Here is a 22,999-nt window from a genome sequence, read left to right on the forward strand (position 1 = left end):
GGGAAACCTCCAAAACCTGCAGAACTCCGGCCTTCGAGCAGAGGACCGAGTTTGCCCGCTCCTGGTGTACAGTACAGTAACCCCCGTCCATCGTGGGCGTTACGTTCCAGACCACCCCTGCCATCGTCCAATGCAGAATAATACAAACATATACAATATCGAGACAGAGGAAGATCAATGAATAAAATACACATATTAGTGTAACGATCCCTGTTTACAGTAAACAAATCCTGTTCTTTCCAAACTAACAGATTATGCTTATCTCACGAAAGACATTAATAATCGTGCCAAAAGATACGTATTCTAAAATTGGACCTACTACCGTCACTTTCTGGAGGCGTGACATCATGCAATTATCTTTAGCAAAAAGTAGGTTGAGCTGAAATCACGTAGTTTGCCACAACCTAGTGGTCAACGCTGGAATTACACATGAAATTAACAGGAAGCAGGAAAAAAAAGTTATGAACTGTAAATCGTTTTTATTTATAATAGTCCGCTAACCTGGAACCGGCAATGTAGAAGGTTTTTTTTATATTTATAGCCTCTGTTGAAAAATTCCACCAGCTGCATACAAAAAATGTGTGTCACTGATGGGAATTAATTAGTCCATAGAAATGTATATTATGCAAAAAATAACCCAAAACCCCAGTGTCTCTAAAACCATGTGGTTGAGCAATCTGATGGAATTCATTGACTTAGAAAAGCTCAAATTCCAGCTTTTGGGTGCAGGAATAATTTATTTTCTATCTGGAATTCAGTGTTGACATACTTCAGGAGTGCATGGCTCCATTTTTTCTTTTGTAATAGATTCATCAGTTTTCCTCACTACATGTGTACACATGCAGTATGTATAGCATTTTTTTTGTGGTAAAAACTAGATAAATATTTTATGGAACAGTAATTAAGACGCATGTTATGCAATGTAAACTTTATTTACATGACAAAAATAAAAACAATCACTGATGTAATGCCATGCTCTTTTAACCCTGGGCTGCAAGAACTTCCTTCAGTGGGATGAAGAGCCGAACAAAAGGGTTGGTTTCAAGCGCTTTTCGTGACACTCATTAGGCTCTGGACTCGCGTTCCAAAGAAAACGTCTCTCGCTGTTAAACGAAGACATTACATTAGTACATAAAAACTGTATTTACAGGGACTCACAGCGCCCACGCTAGGGATGAAACTCGCTAAACGGCAATAACATTTCGACTCTAAATCATCGTTAATGTGCTTCGCTGTACGTGGACTGTTCCACGGCGAGTGACAAAAAAAAAAACGGCTTTCGGTACGTTTCACATAAATAACGGAGACGACCACAATCATGGTCTGTGTCCATTCATTCCTTGAATGTTTGTGGAACGGGGACTTATTCCTCCAGTGCGGGTATCCCTGACGTTAGCTCTCGGGCAGCAGACGTTTGGTCTTTGGAGCCTCAATTACAAACAGTTATGAAGTGAGCCAAGCACTTGAGCTGACCAAAAGTCAAATAAAAGTCAATAAAGTATAGACAACTTGAATTTATAAGTGATAGGTTTGTATCTATTGGCCACTCAAAAATCAGCGTATTCGCCGGAAGGAATCTTATTTTTGCTCCAACATTGTAAAAAAAAAATATATATATCTTGAGACTTAATGTAGCCTGTCAGATTGTTTTGCATCTTTGATTTTTGTTTCCATATGTTGGGAATATTGTGATTGGTTGCAATCAGTCTATGGCGTTGCCATGATAGGCGCCAGCTCACATCCACGACCCTAGTGAGGACAAAAAAAATGAATGGATATCCTAATATCGATAATGGTGATATGAAATTCACATTGTTCCATATCGAGTCCACGCACAGCACAATCGACTTCAACACATACCGATATGGCCCTGCGTATTATGAATGGCGACGATACAAGACTAGGCTTGACTGTGCAACTTGTCATCCACAGTAAAAGCAGTGGTTATACAGCCTTTAAACACCAAAAACCTGTTGAAGAGAAAGTCTGGCAACTTTTTTTAATCAAAGGATAAAAACAAGAACTGCTCCCCTCGGTTGAGAGCGCTGTCAATTTTGAGATGCATCACTTTGCATACAATGTAACAGATGAACATCTTAAAAAAAGAAAAAAACTTCAACTGGAACTTCTACTGGAAATAGAAGACTTTTTTCTTTTTATACACAGGAAGAATGGCGTTTAGGTACCAAATGCTTCTTAGGTCCATCTAATGAGAGCAGGAAGAGAACCACAGAACGAGGATGCCGGCCAACAGGTGACACGCTTGCCGAGTTCCTACTCCCGATTGTTCTTCTTGATACGCTCCAGACGTTCCTTCAGGTCGCCCACGTTTGCCGCTGGCGAGGCCGAGCGGGTGTGCGCGTTGGACGGCGAGCGGGGCTGAGCGTTGTGTTCCTGCTGATAAAGCTCCCTGGACTCTTTGAGCTGCGACAGCTTGCTCTGGAGCATGTCGGTGGACGAGGCCACCGCCGGCTTGGATGACAGCAGAGAGGAGATCGCGGCTCTCTGTTGCGGCTCGTCATCACCACCGCTGCTGATGCCCTGCAACACATGTGCAAAGACAACTTTTTTCAGTCCATCTCATTACATCTGGTTTAAATGTAACATCACATTTCAGTAAAAACTTGTGTGTTCAAAATCCCTCCAGTGCTGTGAGTTAACAACTGTAATTGAAATCCATATAAGGTCATGGTTCAAATTAGGGATAGACCGATAATCGTCGGCGATATTCAGCATTTTATGAATATCAACATCCGTTTTTGTTTTGATGCCCTATATGTTAAAAACTATATTATTTTTGCTCCGACAGGCGCTTTTCTCCTCCGTCAGCGGCTGTTGACTCCCTGCAGCATTGGGCCCGCCCACAGCACCATCTGATTAGTTGCTCGTGCGGCGCTAACAGCCAATAAGCAGCAATTAGCAGCTATTAGCGTGCAAGCTAACGGTTAGCTCGCAGGCTAACCTAATAGCCGTTTTTTAGCGGCTATTTGAGAGTTATCCCGGGGTTAGCGTGTGGGTGAATGTTAGCCCGCGAGCTAACAGTTAGCCCGTGAATTAGCAGGCATTTGGGAGTTAGCGTGCGGAAGCTACATTATAGTTGCTGCAAAAGCTGATGGCAGAAAAAAAAACCTTTAACATGTTGCAAATCACAATAGCCGTTTAATAAACATGTCCTTGAAGGCATTTAAGCAGTCAAGTGCTGGAGTTTTTATTATTATAAATATTTTTGACACCAACTTTTTTTGCAAATTTATATTGGCTTCAAATATCGGCCTTCCTGACTGATAATTGGTATCGGTATTGAAAAAAGCATATCGGTCTATCTCTAGTTCAAATTGCCTTCATTTTAAAGTAGAAGACAAAAACGTGTATAATAAATCTGAAATTCTTTATAACAGTCTAGCTAAAACTACATTGGTAGAGGACGCAACAGTAAAATATTCATAGATTTCATGAAAAAAGACTGTTGAATCAAAAATAAAACGTTTGCAAACTTCTGCTTTTACTTTGTAAAACTATAATCAATATTTGCGCTTGTTTTTTTTAAACACGTTATGGACAAACATTATTTATGATTGTGCATTTTCTGCACAGTCAACCTGAAATAATGACCAGTTTTAAAATAACGGGATGGGAATTATCTGATTCATCGGTTGATTGACAAAATAGATTGATCGGTTATTAAAATAATCCTTTGGTGCAGCCCTCGCTAAAACTCATCCATACGCTCACAGCTAATCGACTATATTCATGACATCACCCACTAGGCCACGCCCCCTTAAAGTAATTCAGTTTTTGTTGATTATGGTAGCACCTTTGGACAAAAGCGATATAGTTTCCCCTTGAAAGAACCACATTTACCATGAGGCCAAGCGCATAATCAACGTGAAATCCGGACGCCCCAGGCACCCGCAGTTGGACTGAATTACATTGTTTCCAGTGGCTATTTTCTATTTTTTCTTTATACAGCACTAACGTTTCTCAAGTATGTTAACAGCAGACGGTGGTTGTGATATTACCTTCTTTATTGTATACACACAAATGACTGCACTCCCCCCTCCCGCGATGCATTCACAAGCATTTGTAAACAAGAAAGCACACAATTTTTGAGTGTTGCGTGGCTGGTCGGGTCAGTGTGGAAAAGTGAACCATCAAGTTGATGGCTATTTATTGCTACCACGCAATTTTCCAATAGCTAACATTAGCATAGTTATTTTTTATTTGAGCATGGAAAGCTACGTGCTAAAAAGAGCCGAGTCCCCGCAAAGGCAGCGTCGTTTTCTTTTGCCTCGCCAGCGAGTGAAATCCGGGCCTGTGCGCTCTTATCCACATCCAGGTAGGCTTTTTATCATCATCATTATTATTGTCACCTCAGACACAAATCTTCATTTCTTGGGGTGTTTTGTAGGGCCTGACGCTGTGAAAGTACCCTGAATGCACCAGTTTGCTTGCGTATCATAAATAGCAATTAGCACGTGTGTAGCGTATGTTATTGTATTGTCCCCCAAGCCTCCTTTAAGCTGTTTAATTACATCACAGTTGGCGTTAACTACAAAACGACAATAAGAATAACATCCACTGTATATTTAAATACAAAACATGCTTCGTTTTTAAAACATCGCTAGCCTAGCGCTAATACTAAAAGCGGAGGGAGGATCCCATTCAAATGCTAACCGGAAGTTAGCATCAACTTCAGGATCACAAATGGTGTGAGAACACATACCTTCAGGTAAGATAACACGACACAAAGGCACAAATTCTTCCTAATGTGCGAAAAAATCGTAACTTTCTTCTGTAATCACTTTATGGATGCACGGCACCATACTGCCCCCAAGAGGCAAACACGCACAGGAACAGTCAGTATTTGTTCTTACTGTTTTTTCAGTTGCTATTATTTGAGTATATTCTATTCTTATTTCACATTTTTATTTTGTCATTGTCCTTTCAAGTTACATTTAAATTTGATATTTCAAAGCATTTATGTTCTCAAAATTCAAGGATGCAAACATCCAAGGATTTTTTTTTGTCTTAACACATTTTCACATAACATGGCACGAAATACAATCACCGAGGTGTACCAGGTTAGCCCAGTAAGTCCCAAGACTTGTGAAAATAACACAAAATAAAAATATATAAAAGAAAAGGTTAATGCTTAAAATAAAAATGAGTAATAAAAATGCAAGAGGCTTGAATTTTTTAATTTAAGTGCAGGGATGAACGGGCATGATGCTACCATGACATTTTTAAGTAGTTGAATAAATACAAAGTTTTTAAATCACAAATTGTTTTAATCATGATTTCAATCTCAATCAAATAATCGTGATTGCTATTTTCCAGCCCAATTATGTACTCTCATATACAGTACAGCAGTTGTAAATAAGTCAGAATGGTTTTATTATTGACACATACATCTGTACAATAACCTTGTATACTTCATGCTATGGACTTGGACTGCCGTAAAGCAGTCTGCACGTTTGTAGTTTTTTTTTTGTGTGTGGCAGAGTTCACACCATCCACATCAAAGTTGTTTAATGCCAGTAAAAATGATACAGACCCGCTCAGGCCATGACAAAGGTTTCATTAATCTAGCTGTAAATCGATATTTCATCAGCAGAATTATGAAGATATGAATTGAAGGTTCAAATCCTATTTAGTGTTGCTTTAACGATGTTAAAAGTAATTAGACTATAAAACTGCTGTATTTCTTTAGATTTTTCTTTTCATTTTTCTTGTGGTGTCACATTAACTCATTCACTGCCATTGACGGCTATAAACGTCAAAAATTCATTTGAACTATTTCTATTAATTTAAAAAAAAATTCCACTTTTGTTAACAAGAGGGCGAGAACTTGGATTTTTTTAATTGTACATCTAGAAGAGATGTAAAATTTGTGATTATTCATGCGTTAACTAGTGAAGTCATGCAATTAATTACAATAAAAAAAATTGTATTGCCTGTCACCCCAAATTTTTTATAATCTTGTCTTTTTTTTTTATTCATTCACTGCCATTGACGGCAATAAACGTCAACAATTCATTTGAACTATTTCTATTAGTTTAACTTTTTTTCCCCACTTGTTAAGTATGAAAACTTAGATTTTTTTTATTGTACATTTAAACAGATTTAAAATGTGTGCTTAATCGTGAGTTAACTAGTGAAGTCATGCGATTAATTACAATTAATTATTTTAATTGCCTATCGCCCCTAATTTTTAATAATCTTTGTTTTCTTTTATGAATTTATGGCAGTGAATGAGTTAACATTGCAATTGAAACTGGGGGGGGGAACTACTTCAAAACCTGAACTTCCTCCTTCGGCTTTTTGTGTAAAAACATTATTATTATTATTTTTAAAACCTCAACAATTTCAGGCTTTCTGGGCGCACAGCAATCCAAACTTGTGACGATCGAGAAAAGGCTTTCATCCGCAACTGTGATTTGAGTGTGCATGAGAAACTCACCCTGATGTTTTCCAAGCCTTGTCTCTGACGTAGGATCTTCAGTCTCTCGTAGTAGACGGCCGGCTTTAGATCTTCGTCGTTACTGCTCAGACTGTTGTCAGCAGCATGCTGTGCAATTACTGCATAATCACACATAAGTTGACATTTCTGCGCGTGTGGCCAAAGCTCGGGAACACGTTTTGTCTATTTTCTCACCTGTTGGGTTTTGAATGCGAGGTTTGCCCTCTCGCTCGGACTCGATCATCCGAAGCCCTCGCTCCACGTAACTCTGGAAGAATGGGGTCGTGCTCTTCAGGAAGGGCTCAAGGTCCACATCGGTACACTTCTGTTTGTACTCATACAGCTCCGTCAAACCCTGGTGATATTCAGGTCCAGTATTTAAATACATGCAACTACTGATGCTCAAATACACTCTTGAACCAACTTAACCCTTTTAGACAAGCGTTTTTTTTTTGCTGGGTAAAAATTTTTTTTTTTTTACTGATTTTGACTCTTTTCCGACATAAGAACAATGTTTTTATTTGTTGTAGTGGACGCCGGGATAATATGGTGTAACGTGTTGTAAACTTACCAAGCTTATATGTAACATTTTTATTTAACATGATCATGCAAATCAACTTGTGATTGGTTAGCTAGGATCCAATCATGCACCAGAAGTGTTGACATCATCCAAATTACGTGTTTTTATTGGTTTGGACACGCAAATATGTTGTGTCCACTGCAATCATGTATGGGTCTGAAGGGGTTAAGATTACAAATTGAATTGTAGACCAACTTAAAAAGAAATAATAATAATAAAAAAATCACTGCAATTGGTAACATGAATGAATTAAGTTAGCCAAAGTGAATACATTAAGTTTAATTAATTATGAGTTCATTAAACGTAATAGTCCCCTGAATTAAATCAATCCAAAGTGACCCCAATCCAAAGTATTAAGTTTATTTAACTCATAATTAATTAAACTTAAAATATTCACTTTGGACTAACTTAATTAAATCATGTGTTACCAACTGAAGCGATAAAAATAAAAACAATTTTTTTTTAAAGTTGGTGAACGATTCAATTTGTAATTTTAAATGGGTTCAACAATTCTCTTTTTAGAGTGTATCTGAATATTGTACAGTATCAAGCTGAACTGCTGCCAAAACGATTACTGACCTCTTTTGTATTCTCCTTGGAACCAATTTTCTTGAAGATTTCACTCAGAATGTCGCGGACCTTTGCCTTTGACATGCCATCCTCCTGGGAACAAAATTAGATTTTTGAAGCTGAATGTTCAAACTTGAAGAACTTTCACAAATAATCATGTTCCTTCAAACTTCATGTGGTTAAGGTTGTGTTTTCTTTCAGTCATTATTTGCTGCGTTTGTGCTTTTTGTATTTTATGTCAGGCACCTTGGTGGCCAACTAAGGCTTCAGAAAGATGTTTGAGGCAATTATTTAGTTTTGTTTACATTCAAATGGTAATTATTGTATGATTTTATACTAGTAAGAAAACAAAAAAAACCTACTCAAAAATATATTTACTGTAAATTCTTCTGTATAAACAGATTTATTTATTTTTTAGGTGGGAGGTGCTTTGCAAAAATCAAAATGACCGCTTAATTTGAACCCTTATCTCAGGAAGGGTCAATCTTTACAAAGCAGGCATTGTTGAAAATAAAATTCAAATATGCAATCATTTAGAAAATTGGTGTAAGTAACCTTTCGATCTTTTGTTTTAGTTGACCTTGAAATTGACCTTGTGGATCACGTGATTTTGACAAAAAATGTCATGAAATGCAATCTCCCCATTTTAAAACATAAAGAAGTTTCAGAGTGTTTTTTTTTAACAGCAATAAGGAGTCAAAATAATCCATACCCTCAGATTTTATGAATATGCATTGTACATTGGATATTATACAATAATTTGCATTAAGTGTGTTACTCACCACTAGCAGACTACCCTTCTCGTTACCTCGGTCACTCTTGCTACCGAACAGGTTACCCGATTGTTTGACAGACCGCCTCAAATAAGCCTCTAATTCAGACTCATTTCGGTTCTCAATCATTGAAAGGTGGTCCAGGATCTGTCGATTAAGAAAAAGATGAGTAACTACATTTACAAAAACAAAAAAACTGAACACTTCTCGTGTGCTTAAAGTGGTATTTACTATACAGTGTTCCTCCGCTATCACTGATCATTTTTACAGTTTTTTTGTATTTAATGCAGTGGTAACACGAAATTTTACTTCAATGGCAAAGAAGTCTGGAATAAGGAAAACAGTCCATGGAGGTTTGTTACCTTAGTCCCAGTTAGCTTGCAAAGCGTGTGTAATAGAGTCTTGAGGGTTCTGTGTGGAACGTCACTCTTGAGCTGCTTAAGTTTCTCTTTGGGGAAAACCTTCATGATGTTGTGGACATCAAATAAAACCCGATCAAGGTTGATGCTGTTGATGGTCTCCGGGAGGTGGCGGATCAGCCTCCACAGGCACTGAGTAAACACACGTCACATTAGCTTTCATTTCCGTCTAAGCATCGACAGTTTCTGCAACGTCAGGTTGGTGTGCTCTGCTGAGAGACTTGCCTTCATCACCAGCTCAGAGAACATGGGAGACCCGGCTATTGGGACCAAAGTGTCTTGAAGCATCACCAGCAGAGCACTGCAGAGTAACAAATTGACAGTAAAAAAAAAAAAAAAAAAAAAGACACACATGAACATATACAATTTAATAATCTGTATCTCAATCTTTAAAATACTCTGTTCACATCTAGGGCTCATTTACCTAATTATGTTGGTCTGGTCAGACTTCTCCAGCACTTTGACAACAAGTAGGTTCACAGATCTGATGACCTGCTGCCCCTCCTCGGTGTCCTCCACCCTGCTGTCCAGGATCAACGTTATCAAGCCATGCATCAGGTCCTTCAACACACCCATGGATGCTTCTCTCGCCAAAGACTCCAAAGAAAATAACTGAAGGCAAAAATAAAGCGACCCATTAACGCATGCAGTGTCTCCACCTCCAGCTCATCCAATTGAATTCCTATGTGACTGGAAGGTACTTACAGACAGCATGTTGCCAAGGATGCAGCTATATAGTTTAAATATAACCTTCTTGTCCAGCCTGTCATCTGCCATGTGGGTATTATAGATGAGCCGTAGCTGCATGATGGTGGCAATGAGGAACTGGTCAATGTGTCCCGACATGACCTCTGCCTTGTTTTCCTGCCACAATACTTCATCAATCTGTGAGGACAGACAATTTTGCAGCATTAATGTCTACATCATGCATTGATTTAATACTTAGCAGGGTTCACAACAGATACTTTTTTTTTTAAAAGCTATTTGTGCTTCATTTTTTGAACGATAAGTCTTTAACGATGCCTGCTGTGGCAATGTGACCAATCACGGCTCACCTGTTTTCTGGGTTTGGTCATGTGACGTTAGCAAACTAAGCCATGATTGGTCATTACCTGAGAACAGGTGATGTCATTTTCTGTCAACAGCAAGTAGCAAAATGTGTTTTGGAAGATATAAATTGTACATGTAAAATATTGAAGTTATCAAATTAATAATAGACCAAATATTAACTTCTTACTACTGAAAACGGCTAAATGAGTCAAGCATCCCTTTAAATCAGTGGTGTCAAATATACGGCCCCGGGGCCAGAACCGGCCTGTCAAGGGGCTCTAATCTGGCCTGTGAGGACAGACCACAAACTGCAGTTTTTCACTAAAGTTAATTGTTGTTGCTAATTTTGTCGACTGACGACCACTTAACTGGCATTCAGAAATTTGGCTATTACTCTGATGCAAAAACTTGGTCCTCATTTTTGTTAAAATTCAGATTACTCTGCAGAAAGTTTTTCGCGACACAAAAACGAGTAATAATTTGACCTGTCGTTATTTTTAGCTTATTAGGCCCACTTAAGATCGAATTTGGGTTTAAGTGGCCTGCTTTAAATACAGTGGAAGCCTCTACAGTCAGATAGCTGTTGCAATAACCCACACAGTAGAGGGCCTTCACCTGCGCAAGTGCCTGTATGCTGGTGTTAATGTCCCCACTGGCCACCTGAGAGATGACAAAGTTTATAGTGGACGCAGTGCTGTTGTGGAGGTCATCAAAGTGTGGGGAAATAGTACGCATCCTGGTAAGACAAAACGCAGCAGCATTCAAATGAACATCAACTTGCAAGACCAAGATCTGTTCTTGACGCATCTTGTGCACATCAGGTAAACTTACTTGGGCTCAGGGATGACAATGGGTTCCAGCAACTCATCTAGTTCGTGCTGGACAAGGTCTGGCAATTCGGTGACTCTGCTCAGATCCATCCCAATCATATCCAGGTCTAATTGGAACTTCTTGGGGATGGGCATTTGAGAGGACTCACTGTGCTGGGCATTCTGACGGGCTTGGCTAGGAAAGAGAACCAAATGTCAGCTGAAGTGTGATACTAATAATTGGGCAAGGTGAGGATTTGATTTAGTTTTGAGTTATTCTTTTAGTTCTATTGTTGTCTAATTCTGTGCAAGTTGGTGGGGGGGAAGACTTGGAGGGGAAAACAAATACAACTTTAAAAAGCAGGACAAATACAGCAAATTTCAGAGGACACAAAGTGTCAGAAGTGTCTGTATGTTTAAAAATGAGCCCAGATGCCTAATTCCTTATATCACCTTCACCTGTTGCTAGTCCTCAACTAGCCAACCCCTAAAAGTATTGAATTTTGACAAAGACATTCCCATACTGCCAATGAGTGATTTAACTACTTGAAATTATAAATACTGTACAACTCAACCCCTAATTGTACATAATGCACATAACTTAGGAATCGGCTTCATCATTAGAGGCACCACAACTACAGTACAATTTTGGTTCCACTTGGTGCAAGAGACTTGTTACACGTTTAAACAAAACGAACTTCTATATGAAACAAAATTTTTGACCTATTGATGATGCTATGCAGCGCAACTAAAAATGGATGATGATAATTGGATTGAATTGAATAAAGAAAATGTAATACTTTGCATTGCACCATCTACTGAATGAGGCAAATCCAAAAGATGGTGTCCATTTGCATTAGGATGATAAAATATAATTTAAGTTCCTTGCAACGGACACAAACAAGAGGAGCAGGAGGAAGATTTACTCACATCCTATAAGTGCGATACATAATTCTGCTCCGCAGAGGAAGGCAGGAAGAATACAGAAAGGAGGAAATCACAGGGTGGAAAAGATGAGGAGTTAAGAGACATGCAGGCCCACTTCCCAGCCAAAAGACACACATGGTTTGCTTTCACTGTCAGATCCTATCTAGTAAGTCCATATATGGACAGAAGTATTATATTGGGCCATGACACCTACACGAACTCAAAAAGAGAATTATGCAATTGGTCATCCATGGTGCAAATGTTCCACTCTGGGCTCTTTGGTGACCTACTTGAGTTTGTTGGGGTCTTCCTGCGAGGACTTGCGAAGGAAAGTGCCATTGGGGTTAGGTGGGTGATCTCTTTGAGAGCGCTCATTTGCACTCTGCTTGGCTGGAGTAGCAGCTGTCTTTTTCGCTGCCGAACGTTTGATCCTTTCTTCCAACATGCTCATATCTTTTTCCGACAACTAGAAATAATGGATTGGCAACGTCAATTTTTGAGTTGAGTTTTAAATAAGCCTAGACTATTGCAACGCTCACACTTACATTTCCTATTAGTTTATACACTTGGTCTCCACAGACATTGTAGACGGCCACTACCGTGTTTAGAGCAGCATTTCGGACAGAAGTGTCTCTATCACCAATATGAACTGCGATCTCTTTCAGACATTTGGCTGGAGTTGGTTGGCAAACATTCAGTCCATAACCTTCTATCAAACAACCCAACTCCTCCAGACATTCTTAAGACATAAATCCAAAGACACAATGTAAGAAAACAATGAATTTTGAATAATTTAATGCAATTAAAGTTAGCTGGAAAATTATAGCGACCCACCAGCTCTTTGTTTGGAGTTTTTGGACTTGGTTCCATCCATAAGGTAAGGAAAGACCTTAGATGCAGGGTAAACCTTACATAGCATGGTCAGTATTGCCCGAACATCTTTGCGAACCACGTCCTTCGACTCTCCAACCTTAGAAAAGAACAGAGAGGAACCTAGACTTACACATCATTCACAGAGAAAAGGCTTGTCTAGGCAAGTGTAGTGTGTGTGCTGACCTTGAGTAGAAGGAACGGGACAAAGGAGTTTGCCTCATACTCAGTGAGATGATAGTTCTCCCTATCGAGCATGGCAAAAAGCAGCTTCAAATATTCCAGCACCTTCATGAGGACTGTCGTGTTGGTGTCGAAAAAGCGCAGAGTAAACCACTTAAGAATTAAGTCCAGACAACTTATGGTGGCATCACTCTCACTCTCCAACCTCTGTTAAATAACACAAGCAAAGTGACTGCTTAGATGATTCAGTGTGAACTATGCATACAAAAACAATGGCCTAAAGTCCGTATGCGTGAAATTTCATCTGAAAAAAGGAAACGTCAACACATGCATTCTCACCTCAATCATGACACTAATAGCCTTTACTTGTCTCTGGAAGTCAAGATGGAAGAGTTCATCCTGGAGCCACTTTGCAAAGCAGGTCGACATCTGAGTTTTAAGCTGCTCCAAATATTCATCTCGAGGAGTGTTGAAGTTCCACTTCAAAATCTGATAGATGGATTAGATATATATAAATACTTTATTAATCCACAAAGCGGAAATTCAAGGTGTCCAGTAGCAAAAAGTACACTTTTACACCATGGAAAGTCAACAAGAAAAGGACAAAAACACAAAAAAACAAGTTATTAGCATAATTTAGCAATAGTACCAAAATGCATGTTAACAACATCTGTTTGACGATCTAATGGCGACTGGTACAAATCTTCCAAGTCCTGCAGCACAATGAAGAAGAATCAGTCACTAAGACTTTTTCTCTGAGATGCCACAGTGTCGTGTCGCGAGGATGTTTGCTGCTGCCTCCTCATTTTACTCTCCACCAGTTCTCAGACAGAGTCCACCTTACTCCATCACTGACAACACACTTCACCACTTTGTTGAGACGGTTCCCCTAGTACACCGCAGCAAAAAATATGGCACTGATCAAAACTACTCAGAATAAATAAATAAAAAATAGGTAGAGCAGCTCATTGCAGACATCAAAAGATCTCAATTTTCTACAAACGAAGAGTCTGCTCAGTCCCTTTTTGTATGCAGTATTTAAATGCATGTTCCAACCAGTGCAGTTTGTGATCCAGGTGGATAGACACCCAAATATTTGTCAGTTGTCTGATATTTGTCATTACTCTCAACTAGGGCTGGCATGATTAGTCGACTAGTCAGATTATTCCTGGGGGGGGCTACGGAGAAAGTCAGTACAGTACCAGAGACCACACTTCTGAGTCTCACATACCTCTGTAACCCACCTAATGAAGGCTACTTCTAACCTCACTTTCCCAAGTTTCGACCTCAAAATCGGCAGCTGGATGGTGTTGAAAGCACTTGAGAAAATCATAAAACATTAACCTCACATAACTCCTCATGCCATTGAAAAATGAGGACCCTAATGGCACATGTACAGGATGACGTCCTCCACTCCCAGGTTCTCCCAATAGGCAAACTGTAGCAGGTCCAGTGCCTGCTGCAGCTGTGGTCCCAGGAGAACGAGGAAGAGCCTCTCAAGTATCTTCATAAATCACAGACATCAAGCATCCCCATCATAGGGCACTGTCACGAAGCAGGAGGCTTTCCACCGGTTTGGGGATCCGATTGCTAAAAGGTGATACAGCCGCTGGATGGAGCAGAAGGCCGCAGCAGCAAAGATGGAACAGCTGCCGAAAGCGGAAGGACCCAGACAAAGTCAAAACTGCTGTAGAAGCAGTTAAACTCATTGGTCATGGCAGAATCACCAGGTTTCACACGCCCCCTTATAGTCAGTAATGGCTTTGTGTATTGTTCATGAAACACCTTACTGTTAACAGGAGCCATCTCTATCCATCTCCTCACATTGTGAACAGCTTTTGTCTCCATCTCATAGCCTTTAGCGTAGTATATCTCAACATCCACGGAAGGACCGATTGAACTCACGAGGAATCTGATGAAAAATCCCACCGGTTCTCCTATGTCACTGAAGGAGTTCATTTTGTGTGTATGTAGTCATGCACATTTTCGTATCCCGCCCGGCAAAAATACGAATCCAAAGCACAAACACGGAGATACCCGGACTTGAGGCCACAGCTATTGGCATGTGCGCAACAAGTCCCAACACCTCACTTTAGGACAAAACATGTTCAAAGCTAAATTCAGGTGTTACATTCTACTTAAGGTTCCAGAAACTATAGGTTCTTGTTTCAGTGATACTAATCACATTATATTTCATATACCGGTGCAGAAGTGTGTTTTTCCCATTGCCTGAATAGACTTTTCTCAATAGTGAGTGAAAGACTAACAGATGTTTATCTGCTCTCTTAATTATAGTCAGGTACCTTCAATTGCTTCTCCTCTTTGATCCTCTGCTCCTTGGCATTGGGGACAAGGGTGAAGAGAGGCCCAGACCTATCCTCATCATCTTTCATGCCTTTGGCAACTGGCTTCTTGGTAGCCATACTCTGAAAGTGAGACAAGGCCTAAATGTCAGACATTGATACTAACAATCAGTTTAACACAATAAATCAAATTGCTGTATTACAAAACATGGACATCACACTGAAAAGAAAAACGTGTGAGAGATAGAACAAGTGGAAGGTGACTAGCTCTTAAACATGCAACAAATTCAATTCATGCAGTTAAGTGATATGAAAACAGTGATCGTTCATTTCTGTAAGCATGCAGGTTTGAATACCGGTAATATTTTGTCAGAAGGACGATTAAATTAAAACTGATGTGTGGATGGGTTAGTAAGTGTTCACCGAAGAGAGAGAAGTGTATTAGTTAAATTAAACATTTAAATAGTAACACCGCCATTAGTGACTACATTCTCAGTAATCAACAGTGTAAACACCAGGCCAAGGGTCATGATCAACGTTAAAGCTCAGTGCACACTTATTAGTCTATCAAAACTTTTCTATGTTGGCTGGACTATTCCTCATTGAAAACAAGAGAGCACAGAAACATTTGATTAGTGGTAGTTGTGTAACAATTGTCTCATCAGGAGCACATCTGTTCCACATCTACCTGTTGACTGCCAGCAGCAGTCTTCCCTTTGTTGAGGGGCTTTTTATTAGCATTACTGTCCTTGTCCTTTGAGGGAGTGATAGATTCAGGTTCTTCAGGGAGAGAGGGTTGCTGAGCGAACAGAAAAACCAAATAATGTTGACAACTCAGTCAAAAACGAACTGAGGGGTGACAAATAATATACACAGACATAAAGTACATACAACTTAACCAAATGTCTAAACCAGGGTCATCAACATGGTGCCTGTGGGCAGGGAGCCCCCACAGACCACACGAATAGCCTGTGGGGCAGTTCTAATAATAGCTCACCAGTTAGCTGAATTTAAATTTTTCTGTTGTGTCGGTTAAAAAAACAAAAAGCTACTTAACAGCAAGCTGTATCTAACTTTTTGTTTGTTTAAATCACATTTGAATTGGTGTAAATTTAGAAAAGGCAATATAAAAAAAAAAGTACAGTTGAAAGGTCAGTATTGTAGCACATGATAAAACCATAGTGTTTGTGGAGACAAGCTAGCAGAGGCATGACACCGACTAAATTGATATCAGATATGAGAACTGAAGTACAAAGAGGACCTGTGTGAAAACCAAAAAACTGAGTTTACTCTGAAACTGAAAACCTTGCCGTTAATCCAATTAGACACCTTTTTATTTAAATACTCCATGGCCATGCAAACTATGCTAGGAAGCTACAATCAATAGAATTATTCCAGTTTGTATATATCCACGTTCAATTCTATACATATGGTGTAATAGTAAGTTTTTTTCGTGAATATCGTGGTCAAACACAGACGGACGGAATGGTGGAAAATAGCAGATTGTCTTTCTCAAAAGCAGACATTTGATTTCATGCTCAGATTTCGATTGCAAACAAACGAAACGACGACTACGAAGAAAAATCCAAAATCCACATAAATTGCAGTAATAATAACTGCTACTGTGTTTAAAACACGCGTCGACACAGACATACATACCTTCTTAGTAGCTACTCCCCCTCTGACCTTTTTGGCTTCAGGTTTATTATCGGCCATATCCTCACTGACAGCCTGAGACCTGGAGGCTGCAACAAATATGAAAACATTAGTGAATTACACACAGAGCAGACTATGTATGATTTTACTTATCTAGCACCATAGATGTGAACCTAGCCATAAGTGTAAATCTGAAAGACAACACATTTCCTAAAGACATACACACCACAAAAATAATATACTAAAATAGTATAACGTCTTTACTCTTGAGCCACATTAATACAGCAAATACAAGTTATAAAGCAATGTCAATTTGGTATACTGAGTACTGTATTTTACAGTTTGACAATAACATTTAGAACCTTTACATACTATAATTATTGTTAAAACTTTATTTAGTGTACACATTATCCAGAAAATAGAAGCAACAGGTATCAATAAATGCCAGTTTTGCTCAGTTTTTGTTTGTATTGTAGAGCCCTTAATAGCATAATACAGTATTAATAACTGATTGTTTTGGTCAGTATAATCGTGATATCGAATTAGGATTGATACTGCTTCATCACAGTGATACAGTTATTGAATGATACAAACCTGCTCTTGTTTCCGATGGGCCTTTTGCTCCTCCAGTTTTGGCAGGAGCAGCAGTTTTAGCTGGCATCACTGCTCTGGCCTTTTCTAACATGGCTACAACCTGGTCTTTAGAAGATGGCTAACAAGAGGCAAGGATAAGCACATCAAGTATTATAGGAAGCACTGTAATGTATTATTGTTGAGAAACAGTTTTTTTATATATATATATATATAATTTATTTTACAATTCAAAGCTCAAAAACATTTTCTGGTACCTTGAGTTTGCCTGCAGCCTTGTGCATCTTATCATAGCCAAGGTGCATCATGAACATGGGAAGAGCATCCTGAGCTTTCTTCCTCACATCACCGTTTCTGTCTTCAAGGCACGCATATAGATTGGGGACGCAACCCATCAGATCACCTGGCACAGACCTCAGGGTGGGTAACTTTTCAGCCAACCAGCCGAGCAACTTTGAGAGGAAGGAAATAGTTATGCTGTGAATGATAATTAATACAACTAATAATGGCATTAAGAGCAATAGGTCTCCATTTGTCTATCAGGAATTAATTACAGTAATTTTTGGACTACAAAGCGCACCTGACTATAAGCCGCGCTAGCTAAATTGAGGGAATACTCGACTTTGTTGCACATATAAGCCGCACCCAACTATAAGCCACAGGTCGCTCTCTCGTTCTGTCTCTCCTACTGTATTTGGACTCACTTGGTTTCTTTTGCTCTGCCTGACGCTCTCGCGCTTCCTTTATAGTGCTCAAATGCAAGTGAAAAAAGTAGCGGCTTGTAGTCCAGAAATTACTTTACTGTAGTTAATCTGTACCTCTTGACGTAGAAAGGGATTTTCCTTCTTTAACTCCTCTGAGAAATCCTCCCCTTCCAGCCATTCTTTCATTCCAGTCTGTCCCACCCAGGCCTGCAGAGTGGCCATTGCAGCTGCCCTGACGTTGACCTACAAGCAAACATTGTTCATTAAGAGCACGAACTGTATACGGTGTCAATGCAGTCTTAATTATGAAAAAAAAATTGAAATAATGGACATGAATATTTTGCCTCCCTCAGTTTATGTACCTTACTGTCTCCAAGCACAGTGATGATGGGGAATCCTAGCGTTTTAACATGCTGTTTGAGTCCAGGCCCCATGGCTGTGGCAAGTTGCTGCAGGATAGTCAGGCTCTGTTGGACCTGGACACATGCAGGTTCATTTTTTTAATTAAAGGTCGAAAGACCACTTATTTAAACTATATTGTATGCCCCCGTGGTTGTAGTCATACATTTGTATTGCAGAACACAGAATGATGTTACATAGCAATTGTAAAAACCTCAATTCCGATGAAGTCAGGATGTTGGCCAAGTTGTAAATTATTTTGAGGGGGCATTCAAATGTGAGCATGCCCCATCCCTCCCATAGACCTACCAGAAGCTTGTTGGAATCACAGAGTCGTTCTTTCAAGGCCAGAGGGAGGTCTCCAATGTTGGCTGTGATGAATTTTGCTTCTGAGATAATGGCTGCCACTTCATCAAGACCCTCCTTTCTAATCTTCCAGTTCTTGTCGCCGATTTTAGAAACCAGATCAGAAGTGATTTTGTCGCTAACAGAAAGGACAAAAAGTTTAATTAGTTTCTGTTTACTTTTCATATAGAGTGATTTTCAAAAGTACTGGCAAGGTTTTTGACTGAAAACACTTTGAGAAAATAAATCAACAGTTCAGCTATTATTTCCAGGGATTTACATCTGAAACATTTGATCGTTTGAAATCAAACATTAAACGTTTCAGTGAGATATATCGATAGTATTGGAAAACATTATATTAAAGTAGATTAAAGGTGGGGTCTTCAGTTTGTGTTTGTAAGCACAACCGTTTGTGTTTGTAAGCACAACCGTTTGTGTTTGTAAGCACAACCGTTTGTGTTTGTAAGCACAACCGTTTGTGTTTGTAAGCACAACCGTTTGTGTTTGTAAACACAACCGTTTGTGTTTGTAAACACAACCAATTCAAAACTGATTCCTCCCATGGCTCAACTATCTCTCTTTTCGTCAACATTGCGCCTGCCCCCTGCCCCCTTCCCCCGCTCTGTGATTGGCTGGAGGGGTAAAAATTATTGAAAAATTATTCAATAGTGACAGCCCTAGTTATAATCAAATACTTTTGCTCACATAAAAAAGCTTGGATTTACACAGAGGGGATTACCTTCCAAGTTGTGTAAATAGCTGAAACTAATTCTAAATGGTCTCAGATTAATATTTTGATGAAAAGACCAAATGTTCTCCGTCTGTTTCTAAAATAAATTGGTCTCATTCCCCTCCAACAGTTTTGTGAAGCACACACTGGGAGTGTAGAGCATATTGACAATTTGATCAATGAAGGTGAAAAAACGTACATGCAACAACAACAAAAATGAATTATTACCAGTTTATAGTAGTTTTGGATGACAAAAAGTACAAAATAAAGTATCCAGTAAGAAAATGACTTGAATGATTAAAAAACAGGTGAACCTAGTCACAACTCAGGCATACAAAAATTTGCTTTAATTTTCGGTAAGTCACCTAATCGCTGTTCTGGGCAGAAGGTCCATGATGTCCTGTCCTCCTACATCTTCTTCTTGCTCCTCTGCATTGTCACATTCATCCTCATTTCCAGTCTTCTTGGTGAATCTTGTCGGAGCTGTAGATGACTGGCCTTGCATCTATGATGCAGAAATACACAAGAGAAATGAAAGATCGTAGTTTGTATGGTTACCATGAGTAATACACAAAAAGCTTTACCTTCTCGAATGCTGCATCTATTTGTGACAGGAGAGCTGGTTTCTCATCCTCAAAGAACATGCGGAGTGGCGCTCCCATATAGAGATACATTACACTCAGCAGGGTAATTGCCGCCGTCCTAACAGCTGGGTTAGTAGCTCCGAGGGCCGTCTTCACATTGTTGATAAAAGCTTTCACATTAATACTGAGAAGGAAAAATGGCATATCAGTTTTGTTGAAGTTTTTTCCTTTTACTCTACTCCTGCTAAAAGTTTCTACAGTCCAGTGAATATTGTACTCAGAATTATTTTTAAGTTGCAAGTGACTAAAACACATATGTTAATTACCCAGCAAAGCCAAACTCCTTCATGGCATTAGCCAGCCAGTTGAGAGTCTCTGCCTGGTTCTTGGGGTTCTTTTGTGCAAATGCCAAGGACACCACCTGTAAAAATAAACAAACAAATAAATAACCAATGTAAATACTAGTAATAGAAAAATTTAACTTCATGGAGCACTTGCAATATTTTTTTTTTTTACTCCTCTAGATAGTGCTCTTGGTTTAACAATAAAGGCTAGTGCAATTGCATCTTTAAACAAAGAGTACCATCTAGAAAAGTCCCCAAAAAATGTCACAAGTGCTTCATGAAGCTTCATTTATCCAATCACTCAATATAACGTTCCAAAACCTATGCTATCCTGTGGCTCATTTTCTGGTGGGGCAGGAGTAATTAATTAATACATTACAATATTATTTTCAGGACAATTATTCTTGCGACTTCTGTAGGTCAAAGTCTGCCATGCTAACAACATAGCTGAAAACAGAGGAGCTGGCTTATAAAATTAATGACTATGTAAAATAAAAGAATAAATACATATCTAGCGAGTTACTTCCCACCACGAAGCGGAAAAGAAGAGCGCAATAATTTCACATTGTTTTGTGTTTGACAAAAGAAGCCCGGTGAAAATCAATCATACTGAACATTGCCAAAGGAGATCGCTTTGCTTCACTTGGCCAACGCTACATGGCAAGAGGATTAAAGTGCATGAGGGTGTGCAGCATTACTGTTTTAAATATGGACCAGCCGACCCATAAAGTTTAACAACTTAATTTTATCATGTTATTTTTTGTGATGGAAAAGATGCATTTTTTAAATAGGTAAAAACCTGTTCGGCAGTCCATGGTAGTGAGCAGGCCTCTCCAATTGCAGTCATTCCCTCCTTGGCATTTCCACCACATTTGATATCGCCAACCTTATCCACCAAGCCATCCAAAACTATAGAGGCTGAAGTCTTTGAAAACTGCCCCTTCTGGGCAATAAGGGCCACAATGTGTAGCTTCATCTGCATGACCTTAAGAAAGCGCAGCCCAAAACATTGGGATGAATTAGAATCACAAATACTAACAAAGATACAGTAAATACTGAATAATTTCAATAGGGTGCTTAGTTTAACTTGCATTCAAAATAATACAAATGTTACCTGGAAGTTTGTCTCCTTCCAGCCTGGTTTCTTGGCCAACATTTTGACTAACGCTTGGCAAGGCATTGCCATTTTATCCATAGTCTCAACAGCCTAGAAAGAAATATGAATACATTCATGAACAGTCATTCCACTGCTTAGCAGCTTTCCAGGCAACAAAAGTCTTCAAAACAAATAGGTATTAACCACAGATATTAATGATGGTCTAAATATGTTGTAAATATACTTAAAATGGTAGGATTTCCTAAATAAAGCAAACAAAAGTACCCTCTGAAATTCCTCCATACTGGCGAGTCTCTCCTTCCAATTAGCTGAGTCCAGCTGTTCAAGACAGGATGCAGGAAGTACTTCGGCCGCTCGTTCTTCACACACCTCAACCTGAAATTAAAATGTGAATGGCAAAATATAGGGTCAACGAGCAACGGTACTCTCTCAACAACAAAATAGTGTCAACAACAAAATGGCCATTGCTACATACAAAAATGAAACCTTGCTTCAGAAACTGTACAAGGTAATTTCTTTGATATAAATCATAAAGACTTCTAAAGAAATAGCTGTGTAGTCATTTATCAGCCTAAATGTTGTGTTGGTAGTTTGCCTTTATAATTCCAATAAATTGGTTGAACTTGAAACTGTCATCAGAACTCATCTGACCTCTCCGGTTTATCCCTGTGTTTTTGACAAACAGCAGATTCAGCCATGGCCAAGCGGTTAACATTGTCACCTGCCACTGTGGGGACCCCGCTTCAAGACCATCACCGGACACCCAGCTGCAGTGTCCTTGAGCAAAACACCAATACCCAAATTGCCCCCCGGGCGCTGAAGCACCCATCTGCTCTAGTGTGTGCCACAACAGTGAGTGTTCACTGCGATGGGACAAATGCAGGTCAAAGTTCATGTACATGTAGTCCGAGCTCTAATAGCATTAGCTATGTAGTGTTTTTTTGTGATGAAAACCTTCCTTAATTATTATATTCGACTGTTTCGTAATCATTTTCCACCACGTGAGCATCAACATGAACAGTAATCTTTTAATTGGAAAGAAAAGAAAAAAAAATCAAGAACAAGTCGAGCCGACTGGTATCAGGTAATTTACTTAGAGGTTCAGTTTGCTCATTGAAAATACTGACGTTGGGAAAGGTATCCGTCACTGGTTGAGGGTAATTGTCATTCATCAAGTCAAAACAAGTACAATTTTAAGAGGTTGGTGCCACTTTATGCTGTAATATGAGCAACTGGCTCTCGTTAAGCCCGTCACACACACCGAGCAACATGGTAAAATGCTATTAAACTGGACAATCACTAACAAAATCTAGTCAATGACTCACATCGGCACACCCAGAAATTGCCCTTTGGATTCTGTCACCATTGATCAGTGATTCAAATTTCAAATAGCAGAAAAACTGCTGACAGTCAGCCACTCATAAAAAAACGTCCAGTTGCATTTAGCCGCATTGCTTTGTGTGGGACAAGCTTTCATCATATTGCACTTCTGCAAAATGAGTGCTGTTAAATGAGGGTGCATTAGATGGCCACTTCTGACTGACAGTAAGGTTATTTTTGCCACATGATTACTGAAAATCAGATC

General features: G+C 39.2%; 1 protein-coding gene across 3 annotated transcripts in view; it reads right to left on the minus strand.

The window, feature by feature from the left end:
* Positions 1-913: 913 nt before the first annotated feature.
* Positions 914-22,999, minus strand: part of ckap5 (cytoskeleton associated protein 5) — a 35,981-nt gene continuing 13,895 nt past the window's right edge. Inside the window, exons 15-45 of one of the 3 annotated variants that reach the window (XM_086073556.1) lie at positions 21,679-21,789; positions 21,412-21,504; positions 21,097-21,282; positions 20,280-20,374; positions 19,954-20,137; positions 19,735-19,874; positions 18,604-18,778; positions 18,258-18,371; positions 18,010-18,138; positions 17,449-17,643; positions 17,195-17,312; positions 16,604-16,689; positions 15,633-15,743; positions 14,945-15,067; positions 12,981-13,130; positions 12,645-12,848; positions 12,423-12,558; positions 12,134-12,327; positions 11,879-12,054; positions 11,592-11,615; positions 10,684-10,857; positions 10,468-10,588; positions 9,508-9,687; positions 9,227-9,414; positions 9,028-9,103; positions 8,746-8,934; positions 8,393-8,530; positions 7,620-7,703; positions 6,656-6,815; positions 6,461-6,579; positions 914-2,541 (exon numbers count right to left, since the gene is read on the minus strand). In XM_086073556.1, the coding sequence (XP_085929682.1) occupies positions 2,275-2,541; positions 6,461-6,579; positions 6,656-6,815; positions 7,620-7,703; positions 8,393-8,530; positions 8,746-8,934; positions 9,028-9,103; positions 9,227-9,414; positions 9,508-9,687; positions 10,468-10,588; positions 10,684-10,857; positions 11,592-11,615; positions 11,879-12,054; positions 12,134-12,327; positions 12,423-12,558; positions 12,645-12,848; positions 12,981-13,130; positions 14,945-15,067; positions 15,633-15,743; positions 16,604-16,689; positions 17,195-17,312; positions 17,449-17,643; positions 18,010-18,138; positions 18,258-18,371; positions 18,604-18,778; positions 19,735-19,874; positions 19,954-20,137; positions 20,280-20,374; positions 21,097-21,282; positions 21,412-21,504; positions 21,679-21,789 (4,440 nt within the window). In that variant the 3' untranslated portion in view covers positions 914-2,274. The remainder of the gene's footprint in view (positions 2,542-6,460; positions 6,580-6,655; positions 6,816-7,619; positions 7,704-8,392; positions 8,531-8,745; positions 8,935-9,027; positions 9,104-9,226; positions 9,415-9,507; positions 9,688-10,467; positions 10,589-10,683; positions 10,858-11,591; positions 11,616-11,878; positions 12,055-12,133; positions 12,328-12,422; positions 12,559-12,644; positions 12,849-12,980; positions 13,131-14,944; positions 15,068-15,632; positions 15,744-16,603; positions 16,690-17,194; positions 17,313-17,448; positions 17,644-18,009; positions 18,139-18,257; positions 18,372-18,603; positions 18,779-19,734; positions 19,875-19,953; positions 20,138-20,279; positions 20,375-21,096; positions 21,283-21,411; positions 21,505-21,678; positions 21,790-22,999) is intronic. The other 2 variants (XM_086073558.1, XM_086073557.1) reach the window with 2 other exon arrangements.

This window comes from Leptonotus elevatus, chromosome 4 (assembly GCF_054856555.1).
Source record: "Leptonotus elevatus isolate MCC_2025b chromosome 4, RoL_Lele_1.0, whole genome shotgun sequence".
NCBI classification, from domain to species: domain Eukaryota; kingdom Metazoa; phylum Chordata; class Actinopteri; order Syngnathiformes; family Syngnathidae; genus Leptonotus; species Leptonotus elevatus.